General features: G+C 41.1%; 1 protein-coding gene across 1 annotated transcript in view; it reads left to right on the plus strand.

Annotated features, from left to right (window-relative positions):
* Positions 1 to 15,009: 15,009 nt before the first annotated feature.
* Positions 15,010 to 17,394, plus strand: part of ACER3 (alkaline ceramidase 3) — a 73,174-nt gene continuing 70,789 nt past the window's right edge. The window contains exon 1 of the mRNA XM_004683227.2: positions 15,010 to 15,178. Within this exon, the coding sequence (XP_004683284.1) occupies positions 15,076 to 15,178 (103 nt within the window). The 5' untranslated portion in view covers positions 15,010 to 15,075. The remainder of the gene's footprint in view (positions 15,179 to 17,394) is intronic.

Raw genomic sequence — 17,394 nt, forward strand, 5'->3', positions numbered from 1 at the left:
CCCAGTTTTTTATTAAAATAGTTTAGTACTCCAAACTCTGTGTCTTGAACCAATTATTCTGTGCACTTAGGGGATTTCCTCACCCACAAAAGGTGGGGATACTGTTCAGCACAATGGACAAATGCATGTTAATTTCCTCCTAGTCCAGTTCTTAATTCTGTCTGGTTGATGGCTTGCTGTTTTGGAGACTTTTGAGAACATTAATGTTTGGATTGGACCATAACCTTTGTGGCCTGCATTAGCTACAGGACATTGTCTCAGCATTTCTGCTTTCATACTGAATCTATCATCCTGCCCACAAGATAGTAAGCTCAGAAGAGTTAGTATCTCTACCTAGTGGGAATGTGTTTCCTTGAAGCCCATATCACCTCCAAGGGATTATACTCCCCAATAGACAAATAGTCTATCAGTCATTTCTGAAACTTTCACTAAGTGCCAATTATTATGCCACATACCACTCAGTAATAAACTATAGGGACTACAGCTGGGTTACTGGACATTTAGTATATATGCAGTGGAATTAAGTGCTTTATACATACAATCTGAGCTCATCTAGTCCTTACAATAAAATGTCGAGATGGGTGGTTACCTCCATTTCAAAAATGAAAAAAGTGAGGATGTGAAAGATTCAGTGATTTGCTCAAGACTACACTAGTTACGAGCTATGCTACAGTTCAAAAGCCTGTGTGATTCCAAAAGTCTTCCTGACCTAGGCATCTTCCCAAGCTCTAAATGGGAGATACAAACCCAGAAACAAGTACTTTATTCATTGCAAATGCCCCATTGTTTCTAATTATAAAAGTTAGCTCTGAATCTAAAATCTTCCTCTGGGGAGGATGGTCAAGGAATCGGGGTGAAAGAAAGACTTACTCTTTGAGTACTTTTGACTTGGTGAAATTTTGAAACTGTACACTCATTTATTTTAAATTAATGAAGAGGATCAGAATATGCCACCCAAAATGTGCCATTTTTGGTATGTGGATTAATTTGAGCTGGAGGCAATTAAGACCCGCCAGCAAAAGCTTTTTACTTCTCTTTCCCCATAACTACCTAAAAGAATTTACAGTGGAGTTCCTGTGCCAGGAAAAGAACTATTACCAGAGATAACATTTTCACCAGAAGTACATGCTTGGAAGAACATTTGCTTACCAAATTTTTGCTCCTCTCACCTTCCTGTGAATTGCCTTCCACCAGATCCCTGTAAGTTTCTTTAGCTCAGAATGGTGCCTAAGTTTCCATTGCCAGGCCTTTGAAGTGCCTATTATTGTCAAGTGAACTAGTTTTTCTCCCTTAACATTTTTTTTAGTGAATAATATAATCATTTGTTTTTACATCATTTTGTGTATTTTTCCATCTCAGTTCTAATCCCCGTGGGCTTCCCATCACCAAATCACCCGTGTGCCATCACCATAGTCCAGTACATTTCCCTCCCCCCACTGTTTTTGATCCCATTCCCCACTCCACCCCCATAAAATGTCTCTGGTGTATGGCTGTTCATTATTATTATTATTTTCTCTCCTGGTCCGTTATATTCCTGCTATGAGTGAAACCATCCAGTATTTTTCCTTTTCTCTCTGGCTTCCTTCACTAAGTATGATCTTTTCCAGCTCCATCCATGTTGCTGCAAAAGGCATGTGTGTTTCTTTTCTTTTTTTTTTTTTTTTGGTTGCTGAGTAATATTCCATTGTATCTTGTATCTATGTACCACATCTTTTTAATCCAGTCATCTACTTTTGGGCATTTGGGCTGCTTCCATGTTTTTCCAATTGAAAATAAAGCAGCAATAAGCATGGGGGTGCAGGTATCTTTTTCAATCATTGTTTTTGTGTCTTTTGGGTAGATACCTAGGAATGGTATTGCTGGGTCATATGGAAGCTCCATGTTTAGCAGTTTGAGGAACCTCCAAACAGCCTTCCATAGTGGTTGTACTCATTTGCATTCCCACCAGCAATGCAGGAGAGTTCCTTTTTCTCCACATCCTTGCCAACATTTGTTGTTGCTAGTTGTTTCAAGATGTGCCATTCTCACTGGGGTGAGGTGGTATCTCATTGTGGTTTTAATTTGCATCTCCCTTATTAGGAGTGTGTTGGACATTTTTTCATAAGCTTGTTGGGCATCTGCATTTCCTCTTTGGAGAAGTGTCTTTGTAGCTCTTCTGCCCATTTTTGAGTTTCATCAGTTATCTGTAGCCTTAACATTTTTATGGCAGGTTGGTCTCAATCAAGAACGTGGATTAAGGGCAATTTTCCTTCCCCCCTACCCCAGTCTTAAAAAACAATGAAGACATAGTAGAACGTTTAGAAAAATCATTTCTAGTTCCATTTTACATAGTCATTTCTGGGTTGTTCTTTTTTTTTTTTTTAATTCACAATTAAAGTAGGGACTATGTTACACACACTGTACTGTAACCCGCTTTTTTTTTTTTTTTTTGTCATGTAATGTTATGACATCTTTTTATATCCACGAATGGTACCGATGAAGTTCAGGAGTTTTATAAGCTCCAAACACTGAAGGAATGCTGAAATCAATTTCCAAGATCCTGAGCATCCTGCCTCAGCTTTGTCTGACCGTTTATATCTGGAAAGCGGGGAGTCCCGCAGGGCATGCTGGGCTGCGGACTGCAGGTCGCTGGGGGGTGGGGGGAGGGGTGCGGACCTGGGTCCCCTCTGCCCCACTGTGAGCTAGCACTGGGCGGAGCAAAGGGTGTCAAAGTGGGCTGAGCTTCCAGCTGAATCCAGTTCCTGAAGGGGCACCTTGGCACTACACCCACACTTGGCGGAGTTCAGCGGCACCAGCAGGACTAAGCAGCAGGCGTGGGAGGTGGGGTATCAGGCAAATGCCGGCTCTTTGTTAGACTTCAGACTACTGGGGCGCCCACAGGTACTGGTTTTCCCACTAATGATGAAACAAACCGGCTTCTGTAAAAGGAGTCAGCTGTGAGGCTTGAGTAGTAGACACCCATGAGGAATGGCGTTGGAATGGGTTAAGAGAGATTTAGGAGGTGCTGTACCTCAAAGCCCCTCTTCTAAGTGTTCTTAAAAAAAAAAAAACCTTAAAAATACAAAATAAAACATTCACAAAAATAAAATAATATTATCTCTATGTACTCATTTTCCAGCTTAGTCACATCTCTTAGTCATATCTCTCTTCTTACGTCTGTTTCAACTCTTTTGGCACTAAAAATTAAAGCATTTAACATACTGCTGAACAGCTCTTATAACACTCGGAAATCCCAAGATGGTGGCTACCATCTTGTATTTGGAACCTACCAATCTATCAAGTCAATATGTTTTTAGTACTGTTAACAGGGCAAGGTGAAGGGCACCTGAGATTCCCTAAAACTTCCTGCGCTAAATAGTTTCAGCTTTTTCCACATCAAGACAAAACATACTCTAGTGCATAAGACCTTTAATAGAAAATAACTTTAAAACAATTAGTGTGCAATAAAGAGAAGAAGAAGAATATAGTTTTCAAATCAAGCACCCAAAGTTACTCATCTCCTGCTAGGTAAATTTACCCAGCCAGCCATGGTTGAAACCAAGTGGAACCACTGAGGCCCAAAAGCTGGACACAAGTCTAAGGCAGCTTCTGGTGGGGCTCCAGAGAGAAGGGGCAGCCATAGAGAAAGGGCTGCCTCTGTTAACCTCCCCATGGGTCTCTCACCCCACGTCTGTTTCCAGTGTCTCCTTCCATGTTCCCCAAGTCCCTGGTACAAGTCCAAGGACTAGAGAAGTAAGTATAGCTTCTTCACCTGTCTCTCTGTTCCATGTCTTTGCTCCTCTTCAATCTCCCCACTCTCCAGCTTCTCATTCCGGCTCAGCTCTATCCCTCCTTAGGGTGGGGTAGGGAACCTGAAACTTTCCCCTTCTCTGGGGTCCACCCTGTTATTTACACTTTTTTTTAATCCACAGAATTGATGGCTTGTTTTGCAGGTTTTACAGTATATCCTGCTTTAGTTATTTTGCAACTCCCTTCCCACCCCATCAATATTCTGTTTTTGTAATTCATTCAGTATAACTGCTATACACTACAGTATTTCATTCTGTGATTATAATGCTCACATAAACATGCTTCTGTTCAAAAAAGTGATCATGTAATGAGCATTCTTGAAACTGCCTCTTAATATATAGATGTGAGAATATTTTAGGAGACATTCTGAAGAAGGTATTTGCTAAAGCGAGTGCACACATCTTCACCATGGTCAGCCTCTGTTTTCCAAAAGGAAATGCATGTCAGTCGACATATCCACCAACAATGTATGAAAGTTCATGATGCTCTATATAGTTGCCAAACTTTGTTTAATTTTAAAGCTCAAATTTTTCTCTTCCATTTTATCTATTCTCACTTTTACCTTGTATAAATCACTTTGCCTTTCTGTGCCTTAGTTTTCTTATCTGTAAAATAGTGGTGATAGTGCTTGAATTGCTAGAAGACTGGGAGAATGAAATGAAATAATACAGATAGACATGTGTACTCTAATGCATGATTGGAATTTAATAGGCAACAATAAATAGTGGTGGTAGCAGCAGCAGCAGTAATATATAGTCAATTTGTATTGATTTCTTGCTGTGTGTCAGGTGTTGTCTTAAGTGCTTTAAGCTTATTATCTCACTCTTCATAGCAACCTTTTGAGATTGGTACAAGCATTCGCTTGAATTTTCAGATGAGGGAGCCAAGTCATACAAAGTTAAACTCTGTGCTCAAAGTCACAGAGATAATAAGAGCATCTGCTAGATTTGAATCACAGGTATGTCAGAGAGTTTGGATTTAATCTTGCAGATAATAGAGAATCACTGAAGGAGAATCATGAATTTATTTATTTACTTGTGTATCTGGTAAAAAGTATGTACTACCCTGTAAATACTAATCAGTACTTAATGTGGATGAAACAACATAGAGAAAAGAGAAAGTGCTTGGAGTTAGACAGATGCCCCACTTTGTACCTGGCCCTGGGGTAGGCATTATGGACACACATTGTGGCCTGGACAATGTCCTTGTCCCAAGTCTACTTGGAGTCTAATTCGGTGTTCATCGATATCTGGTTCCTGGACCGTCAGCCTCAACATAGCCCAGGCTGCAGATTCATGCATCCCAGAGATTCTGATTCTACAGGCTTCTGGAGCAATATAACAAGTTATGATTCTGAAATTCTCCTAAATTTGAAAACATTGATTCTGTTGAGGAGGAAGGCATGTTAAATGTTCCAATGGCAGTCTGGGGAAAGTTTCTGAAGGAAACCTGTTCTGAGCTGAAACCTGAACGAAGAAACAATGCTAGCCAAGAGGACAGGAGGAAAGAACAAATTGAGCTGAAGGGAAGTGTTCACAAAAACCCAGCAATGAGAGAAATAGCTCTTTTAGGGCAGAGTGTTTAGAAAGATTTTAGGGCATCTAAAGTGAGAAATGTAGTAACTTTGCCTGAGAGGTGGGCGGGGGTGAGGTCACAAAGAGCTTCCTTCCTACTGTCAGGAAGTTTGAATTTGAGCCTCCAGGTAGTGGAAAATCACTGAACTTTGTTACGAGAAGGGCATTGATCGTCTTGAATATAAGAAAAAAGCCCTCTGGCAGCCACAACATAAAGAATAGATTGTGGGATTGGTATCCAGCAAGAGTTTCTTCTGTGAGACAGGACACAGGTATATTTACTTCCCCACCCCCCAGTCCAGGGGAGAGTGGTGGTGAGAGAAGAAGGGGTATAGACAGATCTAAGAATCTATAGGCTGGTTAGATTTGGCTGGATGAAGAAGAGGGAGGCACCACAGCTTCTTTCTTTAGCAAAATAGGTCAGTGGTTGTGAATTTCACTGTAGTGAAACCACTGGAAGCGAAATCAGTGTGGAAAGGAAATGGTGAGATGAAGACATACTGAATTTGAGGTCTTCATTAAATACTCAAGTAGAGGCCCTTCCTGGTGGCGCAGCGGGTTAAAGCGCAGCACTAAGAAGCTTAAGCCACTTCTGCTTGAGTTCGATCCCCACCTGCCCCGGAGGTGACCAGGAGGTGACCACATGGCGAGGCAGAACTCTCCTGACCCGCCCGCTGCTCCCCTCAGCAGTGTACTTCATAGATCTGCCTGTTCTGCTCCCCGCTCTGTCTCTGGTGAATCCTCTCACCTCCGCATCTCTGGCCTGTACCCCAGTTCTGTATGAATAAATAAATAAATCTTTAAAAAAAAATACTCAAGTAGAGCTGTCCAGAAGATAGCTGGAAAATGCAGATCTATGGAATATTCTACTAGTTTCTCACTTAGTATCCTTTCTCACTTTTTTCCTCGTAGAAGCCAGTTTTGCTGGGGACGATGATATATCCAGCTAAAATACCATCCTTTTAGATTCTTACCAGACTTCCTATGGTTTGTCATAAGAACAAGTTCTGATCAATCAGTAAGTAGAGTTCACCTTGTGGAAGTTCTGGAGAAGCAGTTGTTTTCCAGATAACAAGGAACAGTTCCAACCAGTGTATATCCTTTCCCTTACTTCTTCTTCCTACTTAGACAGAGCTGTGATGCTTGAGCAATATGCAGCCATCTTGTGACAATGAGGATAAAGACCCTATACTCAGTGAGGCAGAGCAGCTAGTCAGAGACATCCTGGCATTGTGGGACTGTCGTATGACCCAGGCTGTCTCCTCTCTCCTCTCTGAGAAAAATAAACCATGATTTAGTTAAGTCCCTGGGATTGATTTTCTGTCACCTGCAGCAAAACATGATCCTAAATTGATTCAAGGACTGAAGCCCAGCAGATAGATCTGGGTTAAAGATAGAGATCTGGGTCAGCATCTAAATGGTAACTTCCAGTATTTGGTTGGTTACAAGAAAATCAGGCACCTAAGTGTGTACAAATGTGATTCTAATGATTTAAAGGATAGAGAAATCTCCATTTCCAGGCAATGTTGAACAGAATTTCTATTCATAGCGAAGGTGTTATTGAGTTACTTTTTTTTTATTGTTAATGTTCCTATAAACCAATATAAACAAAGCTATCAATTTAGGGATATGCAAGTAGGACCTACCTCCATGAAATTTATTTTGGAACATTTCCCAGGTATTTAACCCAGGACTGATCATATATCATAGGTGGTGACTTACTTTGTAGGATGTGGTGTCTTTTGGGCTCAGGAATTGACCTGGCAAATCTTAGCTTTCCTCCATTTTTCACAAAGCAAATGTGCCTGCAGTTCCTTTCAAGAAGGCCAGTGCAAGCACGGTCCAAGAGCTGTGTTGCAGTTTAAATTGAGTGTCCTACCTTTTGTGAAGTTTGACTAGAAGACTCATAAGATTAATGTTCTTGATCCCCCTTTTTACCTCCTTTTTCCCCCACAAAAAAAAAAAAAAGCCTCAAACTAAAAATCTATCTTTCCTAACCATGGAAACATGTTATTCCCTTTCCTGAACAGTTCTGTCTGATAAAGCCCAAACACCTACCACAGCCCATAATACCACAGTCTTTCCATTCTCCATTCCTGATCATTGTCGACCCCTCCCCCATCTCTGTACACTCTGAATGTCTCATTCTATCCACATTCTTGCCCTTTCAAGCCCTGGCAGGCTGTTTCCTCCCCAATAATGTTCTCTCCGCCTCCTGCTCTGATTGACAGCCTGCATTCACACACTGCAGCCAGAGGGCCTTCCTGGTCTTTCAGCAGCTAGAAATGACTGGAATCCCCTTGCCCCCCCAAATCCCATTGATTCTTCCCCTAAGCATCTGTAAATCTGTCCCTTCTTCTCCATCAACCACTATACTGTTAACCAAGCCATTGCCAGTCTCTTCTACAGCCTCCCTATCATTAGTCTTTCCCAGTTCCATCCACTTGTCCTCTCTGCAAATTACCCATGTGGATATCTTCAGCAAAATTGTTTAGGTCCTTTAAAACCCATTGTCCCTGAAGGCTTCTCAAGCCTCCTCCCTTATATTCCAGGTGCAGCAAGAAATCAAACCTCACTTGGCCCTCGGGCCTCTCTGTCCTGCACAGCCCATTCTTCTGAGTGGCGGGGCCAGCTCTGCACAGTAGTTAAGACAGGGCTTCTGGCACCAGATTGCCCAGATTCCAGTCTCTGCTCAATTTCTTATTAGCCTGGTGCCCTTGAGTGAAATAGTTCATCTCACTGTGTCAGCTCCATTATCAATAAGTGAGGGCAATTGGTAGCCCATATTCACTGGGGTGTTAGAAAGACTTTAAAGGGTAATATTGAAGAATACTTAGTACAATGTCAAGATCAGAGTAGATGTTATATGTGTTAGCTGTTATAATATAATTGTTACTTTCATTTTGATCCTTGAATCTTGCCTCTTTTGTCCTATCCTTGAGAACTGTGCAGAAGACCTGGCAGCAGATGGTAACAGAGATAACAGCTGAGATAACAGAGGGGGTTGAGGAGTGAAGCTGGGAGAACAGGGGCCAGGAATTAAAGCTATCTCAAGAAGTACATAATTCATTTTTCATTCGTTATAATCCAAGTTTCGTCTTAGTTGAGAAAACAGGTCTCATGGGAAAATGAAACCCGTATATTCCCCTACCACTTCCCTGGGCACAGAACAGTTTAATTCTCTGTGTTTTACCAGGAGACTTTCATCTCCCTACAAAGTAAAATAACTCCACAATACCATGAAATGTGTTGCTATTATTCCATTTCCCAAATACTACATTTTGCAAATGTTTTTTTCATTTACTCCTAACAAAATAGGTATTTTTGCTTCTCTGTTTTATAAAGGGAAACAATGGGGCTTAGAGAAGCTATTTGGACCAAAATCACAGCTTATTCAGAGATGGGTTTAAGATATAAGTTCATATTTGCCATGTTCCAGAGCTTATGCTTTTAATTTTTTTTTAAAATAAAGAAGGCTGTTCTATCTTGGCACATAAACAGCTCTCAATATTCATAACTGAAGATAAATATATTTTGCTGTTATCATGGAAGAAGAAAAGTTTCTCCTGACATTATGATTTTAAAGTCAAACATACAAGGCATCTATTTATTTTTTATTTTTTTACTGAGGTGGTGGTGTAGGTTTATGACACTGCATATGATTTGGGATAGGTTTATCACTCCTTAGATGTATGTCTCCCCATCACCTGCCACCAAAGAACCCACAGTCCTTTACATTACACTGTTGAAATTCAAATTAAATCACAAAAATCCCAAATAGCCAAAGCTATTGACTGAAAGAGGGAAAAAGGAGGTATTACATTCCCAGGTTTCAAATTATATTACAAAGCTATACTAATAAAAACAACATGGCACTGGAACAAAAACAGACACATAGATCAATGGATAAAATTGAAAACCCAGAAATAAAACTATACTTATATGGTCAATGTAGATATATGTATATGGTCAAATAATATACACTTAAATAAGCAAAATCTCTTTAATAAAAGGTACCAAGAAAGTTAGACAGGCATGTGCAAAGGAAAGAAGTTAGACTATTTCATACCATACACAAAAACCAACTCAAAGTGGATAAAAAGTCTTGTATCTTTTCTAATCCTTGCTTTTAAAAAAATACATATAAGCCTTGCTTTTTTAGAGATTTTATTTATTTTTATGCAATCAAGAACTGAGGTACAGTCCAGAGATGCAGTGGGTAGGAGGATTCACCAGAGACAGAGAGAGGATCAGAACAGGCAGAATAATTAAAATGCACTTCTGAGGGGAGCAGTAGGTGGGACAGGAGAGATCTGCCATATCATGTGGGTCACCCCCTTGGTCTGGGATTCAATCCGTGCTGCAATGGCTATAGTGCTGCACTTTAACTGTTGTGCCACCAAAGAGGGCTTAATCATTGCTTTTTTGGTATAATTCATTAACTACATGTTCATTAAGGATTTAAGCTGTACCAAACTGCATATTGGGGACACAGTGGTATTACATGGTTCCTATAATAATGGGGCTTGCCCTCATGGATGCTTTCTATATCCTTGTAAAATTCTCAGGCTTCATATATCAATATTTTATAAATTTATTAGCAATTTCTCTTAATGTAGTTGTTAAGTATCTGTGCTCTGAAGTCAGGTTGCTACATATTCAAATCCTGGTTTTGATACTAAATAGTTATATGTACATGGGCAATAACTTAACCTCTTTGTACTTTAATACCCCTGACTATGAAATAGCAAAAAGAACAGTATCTACCTCATGGCCCTGTAGGGGAACATGGCCCTATAGTGAATGTTTAATACATGTGATCTATTTTTTTTAATTATTATCATTATTTTTATACTATAACTATTTCTTGAGTACCAATTCTGTATTAGGACCAAGTGAGGAACTGAAGATACACAGGTAAAATGAGACAGGATCTGGAAAATGGATTCCTAAATAGAGGATCATAAAATGTGAGCGAGGTTATGGTGGAGGAAAATGTAGGGTCTATAGAATGGGGGAGGGTGTTCCTACATAACATGGTGGTCTGAGACTCTTCTTTGAGAGGCTGGAGCTATGTCTCTAGGTTATCATCTGTTGCTTTTAAGTGACACTAACATCTCCCCATAGATATTATGTTGACAGGCTGTAAGAGAGGCTAAGATTGCATGTAGATATAAGATCACTTAATTTCTATTTAATTTTTGTGGCTTCAAATTCTTCTTTGCAGTTGTGAAATAATGCAACATGTAGAAAAAATGAATTACATCTTGGATTTATTTGTGTTGTTTGGGAACTAAGAAAAAGGGTTTTCAGCAGAAATCTGGTTAAATTTGTCAAAATTTGACTCCTCATTTGTTAGTTAAAAGATAAAATATAAACATTAGAAATAAACTAAATACCCAGGGATAAGGGAATAGTAAATTGTTATCTAATAATTAGATTGTGCTGTATCTATAAAACTGAAGATAATTATTAGCATACTTAGAAGGATTTTTTATAGCATGAGAATAGCTTATAAAATATGAAATTTAAAGTCAATATTAACTCCACATGTAAAAAAATTGCAGATAAGCTGGTGGGAATGCAAACTAGTACAACTACTATAGAAAAATGTTTGGAGGTTCCTCAAACTGCTAAACATGGAGCTTCCATACTACCCAGCAATCACACTCCTAGGTATCTACACAAAAGACACAAAAACACTGATTGAAAAAGATACCTGCACCCCCATGTTTATTGCTGCTTTATTTACAATTGGAAAAACATGGAAGCAGCCCAAGTGCCCAAAAGTAGATGACTGGATTAAAAAGATGTGGTACATAGATACAATGGAATATTACTCAGCAAAAAAAAAAGAAACACATGTCTTTTGCAGCAACTTGAATGGAGCTGGAAAAGATCATGCTTAGTGAGATAAGCCAGAAAGAGAAAGAAAAATACGAGATGGTTTCGCTCATAGCAGGGCCAGGTGAGAAAATAATAAGAATAATGAACACTCATATACCAGAGACATTTTGTGGGGGTGGAGTGGGGAATGGGATCAAACAGGAGGTGGGGGAGGGAAGTGCACAGGACTATGGTGATGGCACATGGGTGACTTGGTGATGGGAAACCCATGGGGATTACAATTGAGATGGGGAAAAAATGTGCAAAATGATGTAAAAATAAACTATTATATTAAAAAAAATCTGCAGATAAAATGCTAGAAGATATGCTTAAATGTTGACATTGGTTACTGCTAGTTGGTGGGATTATGAATAGTTTATTTTCTAATACTGCTTTTGGTAGTTTATAAAATAAGAAAGTAATGCTTTGTTTTTAAACACAGCTTTATTATTAAGATTTCACATACCATATCGTTTAGCTATTTAGAACATTTAGTGTTCAGTTAAGTTTACAATTTAATGTTTTGTTTTATTTTTGCTTGCTCACAATTCTACACACATCCCCACAATATAATTTTAGAACATATCAGAAACCATGAACCTATTAGCAATCATTCCCATTCCACCCCCCTCTCTCAATCAACACTCGTGCAAATCAAATGGCAAATTGTTTATTGATTTGTACAGTGATGAATTTGCTGTCACTGTAAATTCACCTATTCTGAATGTTTTATACAAATGTTTTATTCAAATTATACAGTAGGTACCCTTTTGTGTTTTGTTTCTTTGATGTATCAAAGTATTTATAAGATTCATCCATGTTATATCACATATCACTATTTCATTCTTTTTTATCACCAAATAATATTCCATTGCATGGATTTACCCACTTTATTAATTTATTCATCAATTGCTAAAAATTGGTTTGTTTCTTGGCTATTATCAATAAGGCTTCTATGAACAAGCTGTACAAGTTTTTGTGGAAATGTTTTCAATTCTCTTGGTATATACCTGCAAGTGGAACTGCTGTCAAACTGTTTCCCAAAGCAGCTCAGTCATTTTATATACCAGCAATGTACAAGGGTTCCAATTCTCAACATCTTTGTTAACACTTGTTATTGTTTGTCTTTTCAATTATAACCACCCCACTGTGGGTGGTTATAATCAAATCTCATTGTGATTTGATTTGTATTTCTTTGATGACAGCCTTCACATCTTTTCATGTGTTTATTGGTCATTTGTGTATCTTCCTTGGGAAAATACCTGTTCAGACATTTTACCCATTTTTTAATTGTATTTGCTGTTTTACTGATTTGTATGAGTTCTTTATATTTCTGAACACAAATTTCTTATCAGATATACAGTGTTGTAGGTTATCTTTTCACATTCTTGTTGGTGTCCTGTCACTTGCAGTAACAAACTTTCACATTTTGATAAAATCCCACTTATCTATCTTTTGCTTTGTCCCTCATGATTTTGCTATTTTATATTAGAATGCATCTCCCATCCCAACTTTACAAATATTTAGTATTATGTAAACTACTAAGAGTTGTATCTCTTCCATTTAAATTTACATATCATTTTCTGTTAAATTCTGTTTAATTTCACTCTTTTACCTGTGAATGTCCAGTTGTCCCAGCAACATTTGTGGAAAAGGCTATTCTTTTCTGCATTGAATTGTGTGGGGATCCTGTCTCTGTTGAAAACCAACTAATCATAATATAATAGTTGTGCATCTCAATTCTATTTTATTGCTCTATATTGCTATCCTTATGTCAATACTATCCCATTTTGATTACTGTAACTTTTGTATTAACTGTTGAAATCAGGAAGTATGAATCCTCCAACTTTGTTCTTCTCTCTCAAGATAATTGACTACTATAGGTCACTTACATTTCTATGTACTGAGTTTATACTCAAGAGGGAAAGGTTTTTAGAAGAAAGCAAGGAAGATAAGACATTGCTGAAGGAACTGTAAATTTCATTTTGCATTTTCTGAGTGATGTACCTTTTCTCTTGGTACACTTGGTAAATTTTGTTTGGGTCATGGCAGATTTTTTTTTTTCACTGTTGATGAACAATGTAATGATTCAGCTAATTCTTCAGCTTCTGCCCTGAGCCACTTGGCTGGGTCAGGAGTTCTTTCTACTAAGGGGCTCCCATGAAATGCTACCTTTTGTATTCTCCCAGAAAAATATGTGCATTGTTTGGTCTGTATGGTTTTAATTGCATACCTCAACAAATCGCTTTTGAGTTTGTATTTTTATATATTGAAGTCTATAAACATACCTTTGATATATTCATTAATAAATTATATAGTTATGGCTATTCATACAAGCAAAACACATTTTAGAGAATGAGATTAAAAATAATCAGAAATATGTTTCCCTACATCTCAATGGCTTTTATTTTGTTCTCTGGAGACCACCTTCCTTAGATTTTTCATATATATAAAACTTTGTGTATTCCCATACCCAGTCAACTAGTGCCTGGTTCATAGCAGAAGCTCAGTGTTTGCTGTTCAAACAAGAGTTCTTAGATATTCTATTATTGCCATAAACACACAATCTCTATTCCTAGATTTTGCATTCTGTAATTAATGATTCTACATCTGTCATATGCTAGGTAATTTGGTAAACAGGTTGTGAGCTTCTTATGTCTCCTTGTTATCTCTTTATCTTATCTGATTAAGCCTTATCTGATCTATTTAGAAAATAACAATTATCTCGTCCTTAATCTATATTCTTCATTTCAAACTGCAGATCAGGCACAGTCTTAGATGTCAAGACCAGAAAGAAAGGGAAGTAGGAGTTCTGATGAGGACATGGTCAAGTTAAAGGTGAATAAATGGTAAAGAAACTCTTGGGAAGAGTCAGGAAGAGCTTTAGGAAGCTGGAGTTTAAAAGGCTGATGGAAGTTGGGTCAATGGAGACAGAGAAAGGCAGTCTCTGCTGAACTTCAGGAGCAAAGAGATCCAGCACATTTCGAGCTAGGGTAGAATTTGTGTCGCTGAACCCAAGGGGCAGTTGCATTTGTGTTTTTTAAAAGGCCCCTTTAACAGCTCTGTGAAGTATTAGTTTTGAGGCTGGAAACAAGCGGCTGTTGGTTGCCTGGAGAATAGGGCACAATTACAGATAGGATGTAGAAACCCCTGTATTTGGAAGTCAAACGTAAGCAGGGAAACTCTGCATGAGTGCTCCTGCTGCATTATTTTTTTAGGATCTCAAAGCTCACTTTACCCCTGGATTCTGGGTTGTTGCCCGTTCCCTTTGTTCTCAACGTTCTGAGCCTTTATTAGAAACTCACTGTATGTTTTCTGGGAGTCCTGGAAGCTGCGAATGTTCTGTTTTGAGGCCTCTGGCCAAAGAAAGACACCGTAGTGGATCTCTGAGCAGGTTTTATCAAGTAAGGGCTTGCTCTAGAGCTTCATCACACCCCCGCCCCAATGAAATCAAACCACATCCAAATAGAGGCCCAGACACATCCCGACAGAAAATAGCCCCCCGGACAGCCGGAGCCAGCACTGGCAAGTCTAAGCGGGCGGGCGCCCAGGTCGCCGCCACACCCCTTCCTGTGAAAGGCGGGGCAGGGCAACCTCGGCGCCCGCAGCGTGGGTGCAGTGCCCGCCGGGTCCTCGGCCTCGCGCCGCGGTGGGCGGGGCTTCCCTGCCCGGCTGGGTTAGTGACGCCTCTGGCTCCGCCCCCAGGGGGAGGCGAGCGGGCGGGGCGCGCGGCGAAGGGACGATCGCTGGGCCGGAGCCGGCCTGGGAGCCCGCGGAGCGCAGCCTGCGGAGCGCTTGGGCGGCGGCGGACGCTGCAACGCGCGCGATGGCTCCGGCGGTGGACCGCGAGGGCTACTGGGGCCCCACGACCTCCACGCTGGACTGGTGCGAGGAGAACTACGTGGTGACCCCGTACATCGCCGAGTTCTGTGAGTGCCTCTGTGGCCCCCGGCCTGAGGCGGGAAGGGAGAGAGGCGACGGTCTGAGGGCAGACGCCTTGTGAGGAAGGGAGAGGGCAGACCTGGCCGCCCGGGGTGCCACCGGGCCTGACCGGCGAGGTGGAGTGGGGAGCCCTGGCCGAGGTGCGGGACCGGACCGGGGTGGGGGTTGCGGACGATGCGGGGAGCGGACTGGGGCAGCCTGTGTGAGCGGAGAGGAGTGCCGCGGTCTGGACGGCTTGAGGGGGGCTGTTCGGAAGGGCGCGGAGGAGAAGCGGGGAGCCCCTGCTGGACCTGAGGGCAGGCAGAGGGGCAGGGCTACGACTGGGAATTCCTCCCTGGCGGGGCGGAGTGGGGCAGGCTGGCGCTTGCGGAAGCAGAGGCTGTCCATTTGAATGAGGCCCCGGGACACCTGCTCCCGCTGTTGCTGCCGCCGCCTTCGCCAGAGGCTGCTGGCGTCGGGAGCCGGTCCTGGCTTCCTTTCCCCCTTGGAGTGAAAGGTCTTTCCCTTCCTCTCCCTCTGCTCCTGTTAGACCTCTCGGTCACCTCCAGGGACCGGCATTCCCAGTGGCAGCCCCCCAGCCCCCAAAGCCACCCCACCCGGAGATCTTCGCATACCTGAGATCTCCAGGGGCGCCGTCGACGGCGCTCGGAACACCCAGGCTGCACTTGCCTGTTGGCGCCTGACTCCCGCGAGCACGAGGGCTCACCCTTCCTCCTGTTCGATGACCAGAATCAGGGGTCACTCGAGGACACAGCTTACGCTGATTGGACCTTGTGGGGGCTTGGGGCAGAATCCTCCTCCTGCTGCCCTCCGCGACAGGCAGCAGTGCCCAGGAGGGCTCTTGCCCCCACTTTCTGTGCTACCTCAGATGATCATCCCTGCCATGCTTAAGAGAGCACAGGAAAATTCTCTTGCTTCTTTTTCTGTTGTGTTTTGAGAGCATGATGTTTGCTCCTTCCTCAGATACCTGCTTTGGCAAGGTACAGAGAGTATTTTTTGGCCAGTTATTAGTGCTTTCTTCTAATTGGGTTCTCTTTCTCCAGAGGTAAAGAAAGCAAAAACTTCAGCAAACCCTCCCATTGTTTGGTCCTTCTCTCCCAGGCATGTGTTTGGTTTTGGAGGAAAGAGGCAAGAGTTTTATGCCAGCTGATTCTACTTGATTCTGTCTTTTTAATTGGCCAAGTTTCTTTTTCTAAGAAAGAAAATGGAACTGTTTTTACAGTTTTCAGAATTGTGGTATCATTCCCTTTTTTTTTTTTTTTAAGATTTATTTATTTGTGCATACAGAACTAGGGTACAGACCAGAGACTCAGGGGTGACAAAAGACCTCACCAGAGACAGAGTGGGGAGCAGAACAGGCAGATCGATGGAGTACACTGCTGAGGGGAGCAGCGGGCGGGTCAGGAGAGGTCTGCCACGCCATGTGGTCACCTCCGGGGGTGGGAATCGAACTCATGCGGAAGTGGTTTCAGCTTCTTAGTGCAGTGCTTTAACCCGCTGCGCCACCAGGGACGGCTACCGTATCATTCCCTTTTAACTGTCACTTAAAATTACAGCCATTTTGCCTGAACTACCAGTTTAAATTAGTAATTTTTACATAATAATGAAAAAATATAGGCAAAGGAATCATTTGTAATGACTTGGCAACCCAGAGGTTGGCAAAGGAAACCCTTTACCTTAGAGTTGTTAGATCAAGTTGGCAAGCCCACGCTTGATTCAGAGGAAGCCCAAGAGGGAGGGGACTTAAAAATTGTACTTTCTGAATTGGAAATATATAAAATGGAAAAAAGAAAGTCAAGAGTCTTCAGATATTGGGTGGACATATCATATAGAACAGTTAAAAATTTTGTATTTTTCTAAAACATAGAGCTGAAATCTATTGGTGGATATTTATCATAGGGGAAAATTTTGCTCTAACGTAAGTAAACTTTCTAACTAAAGGTATAAATAATGGTTTGACCTGTGAGGTAGAGGACCACTGATAAAACTGTCATTGCCCAACTAACTTACATGAGTGTTTTAGAGGGAATTGTTTAATAGAGAAAAGGGGTTGCTGTAGTCAACCTCTAGCTCCTTTGCGGCTATGTGGATAGATACAGTTATTAATGATTCTTAGTTTAGAATTAAGGATTAGAATCAAGAGAGAAAACTGACAGTTAAATCATGTGAGCTGTGAGAGAACAGGATACTATGGTTCTGGCAG

This window comes from Condylura cristata, unplaced genomic scaffold (genome assembly GCF_000260355.1).
Source record: "Condylura cristata isolate star-nosed mole 26May11 unplaced genomic scaffold, ConCri1.0 scaffold00015, whole genome shotgun sequence".
Classification (NCBI taxonomy): Eukaryota; Metazoa; Chordata; class Mammalia; order Eulipotyphla; family Talpidae; genus Condylura; species Condylura cristata.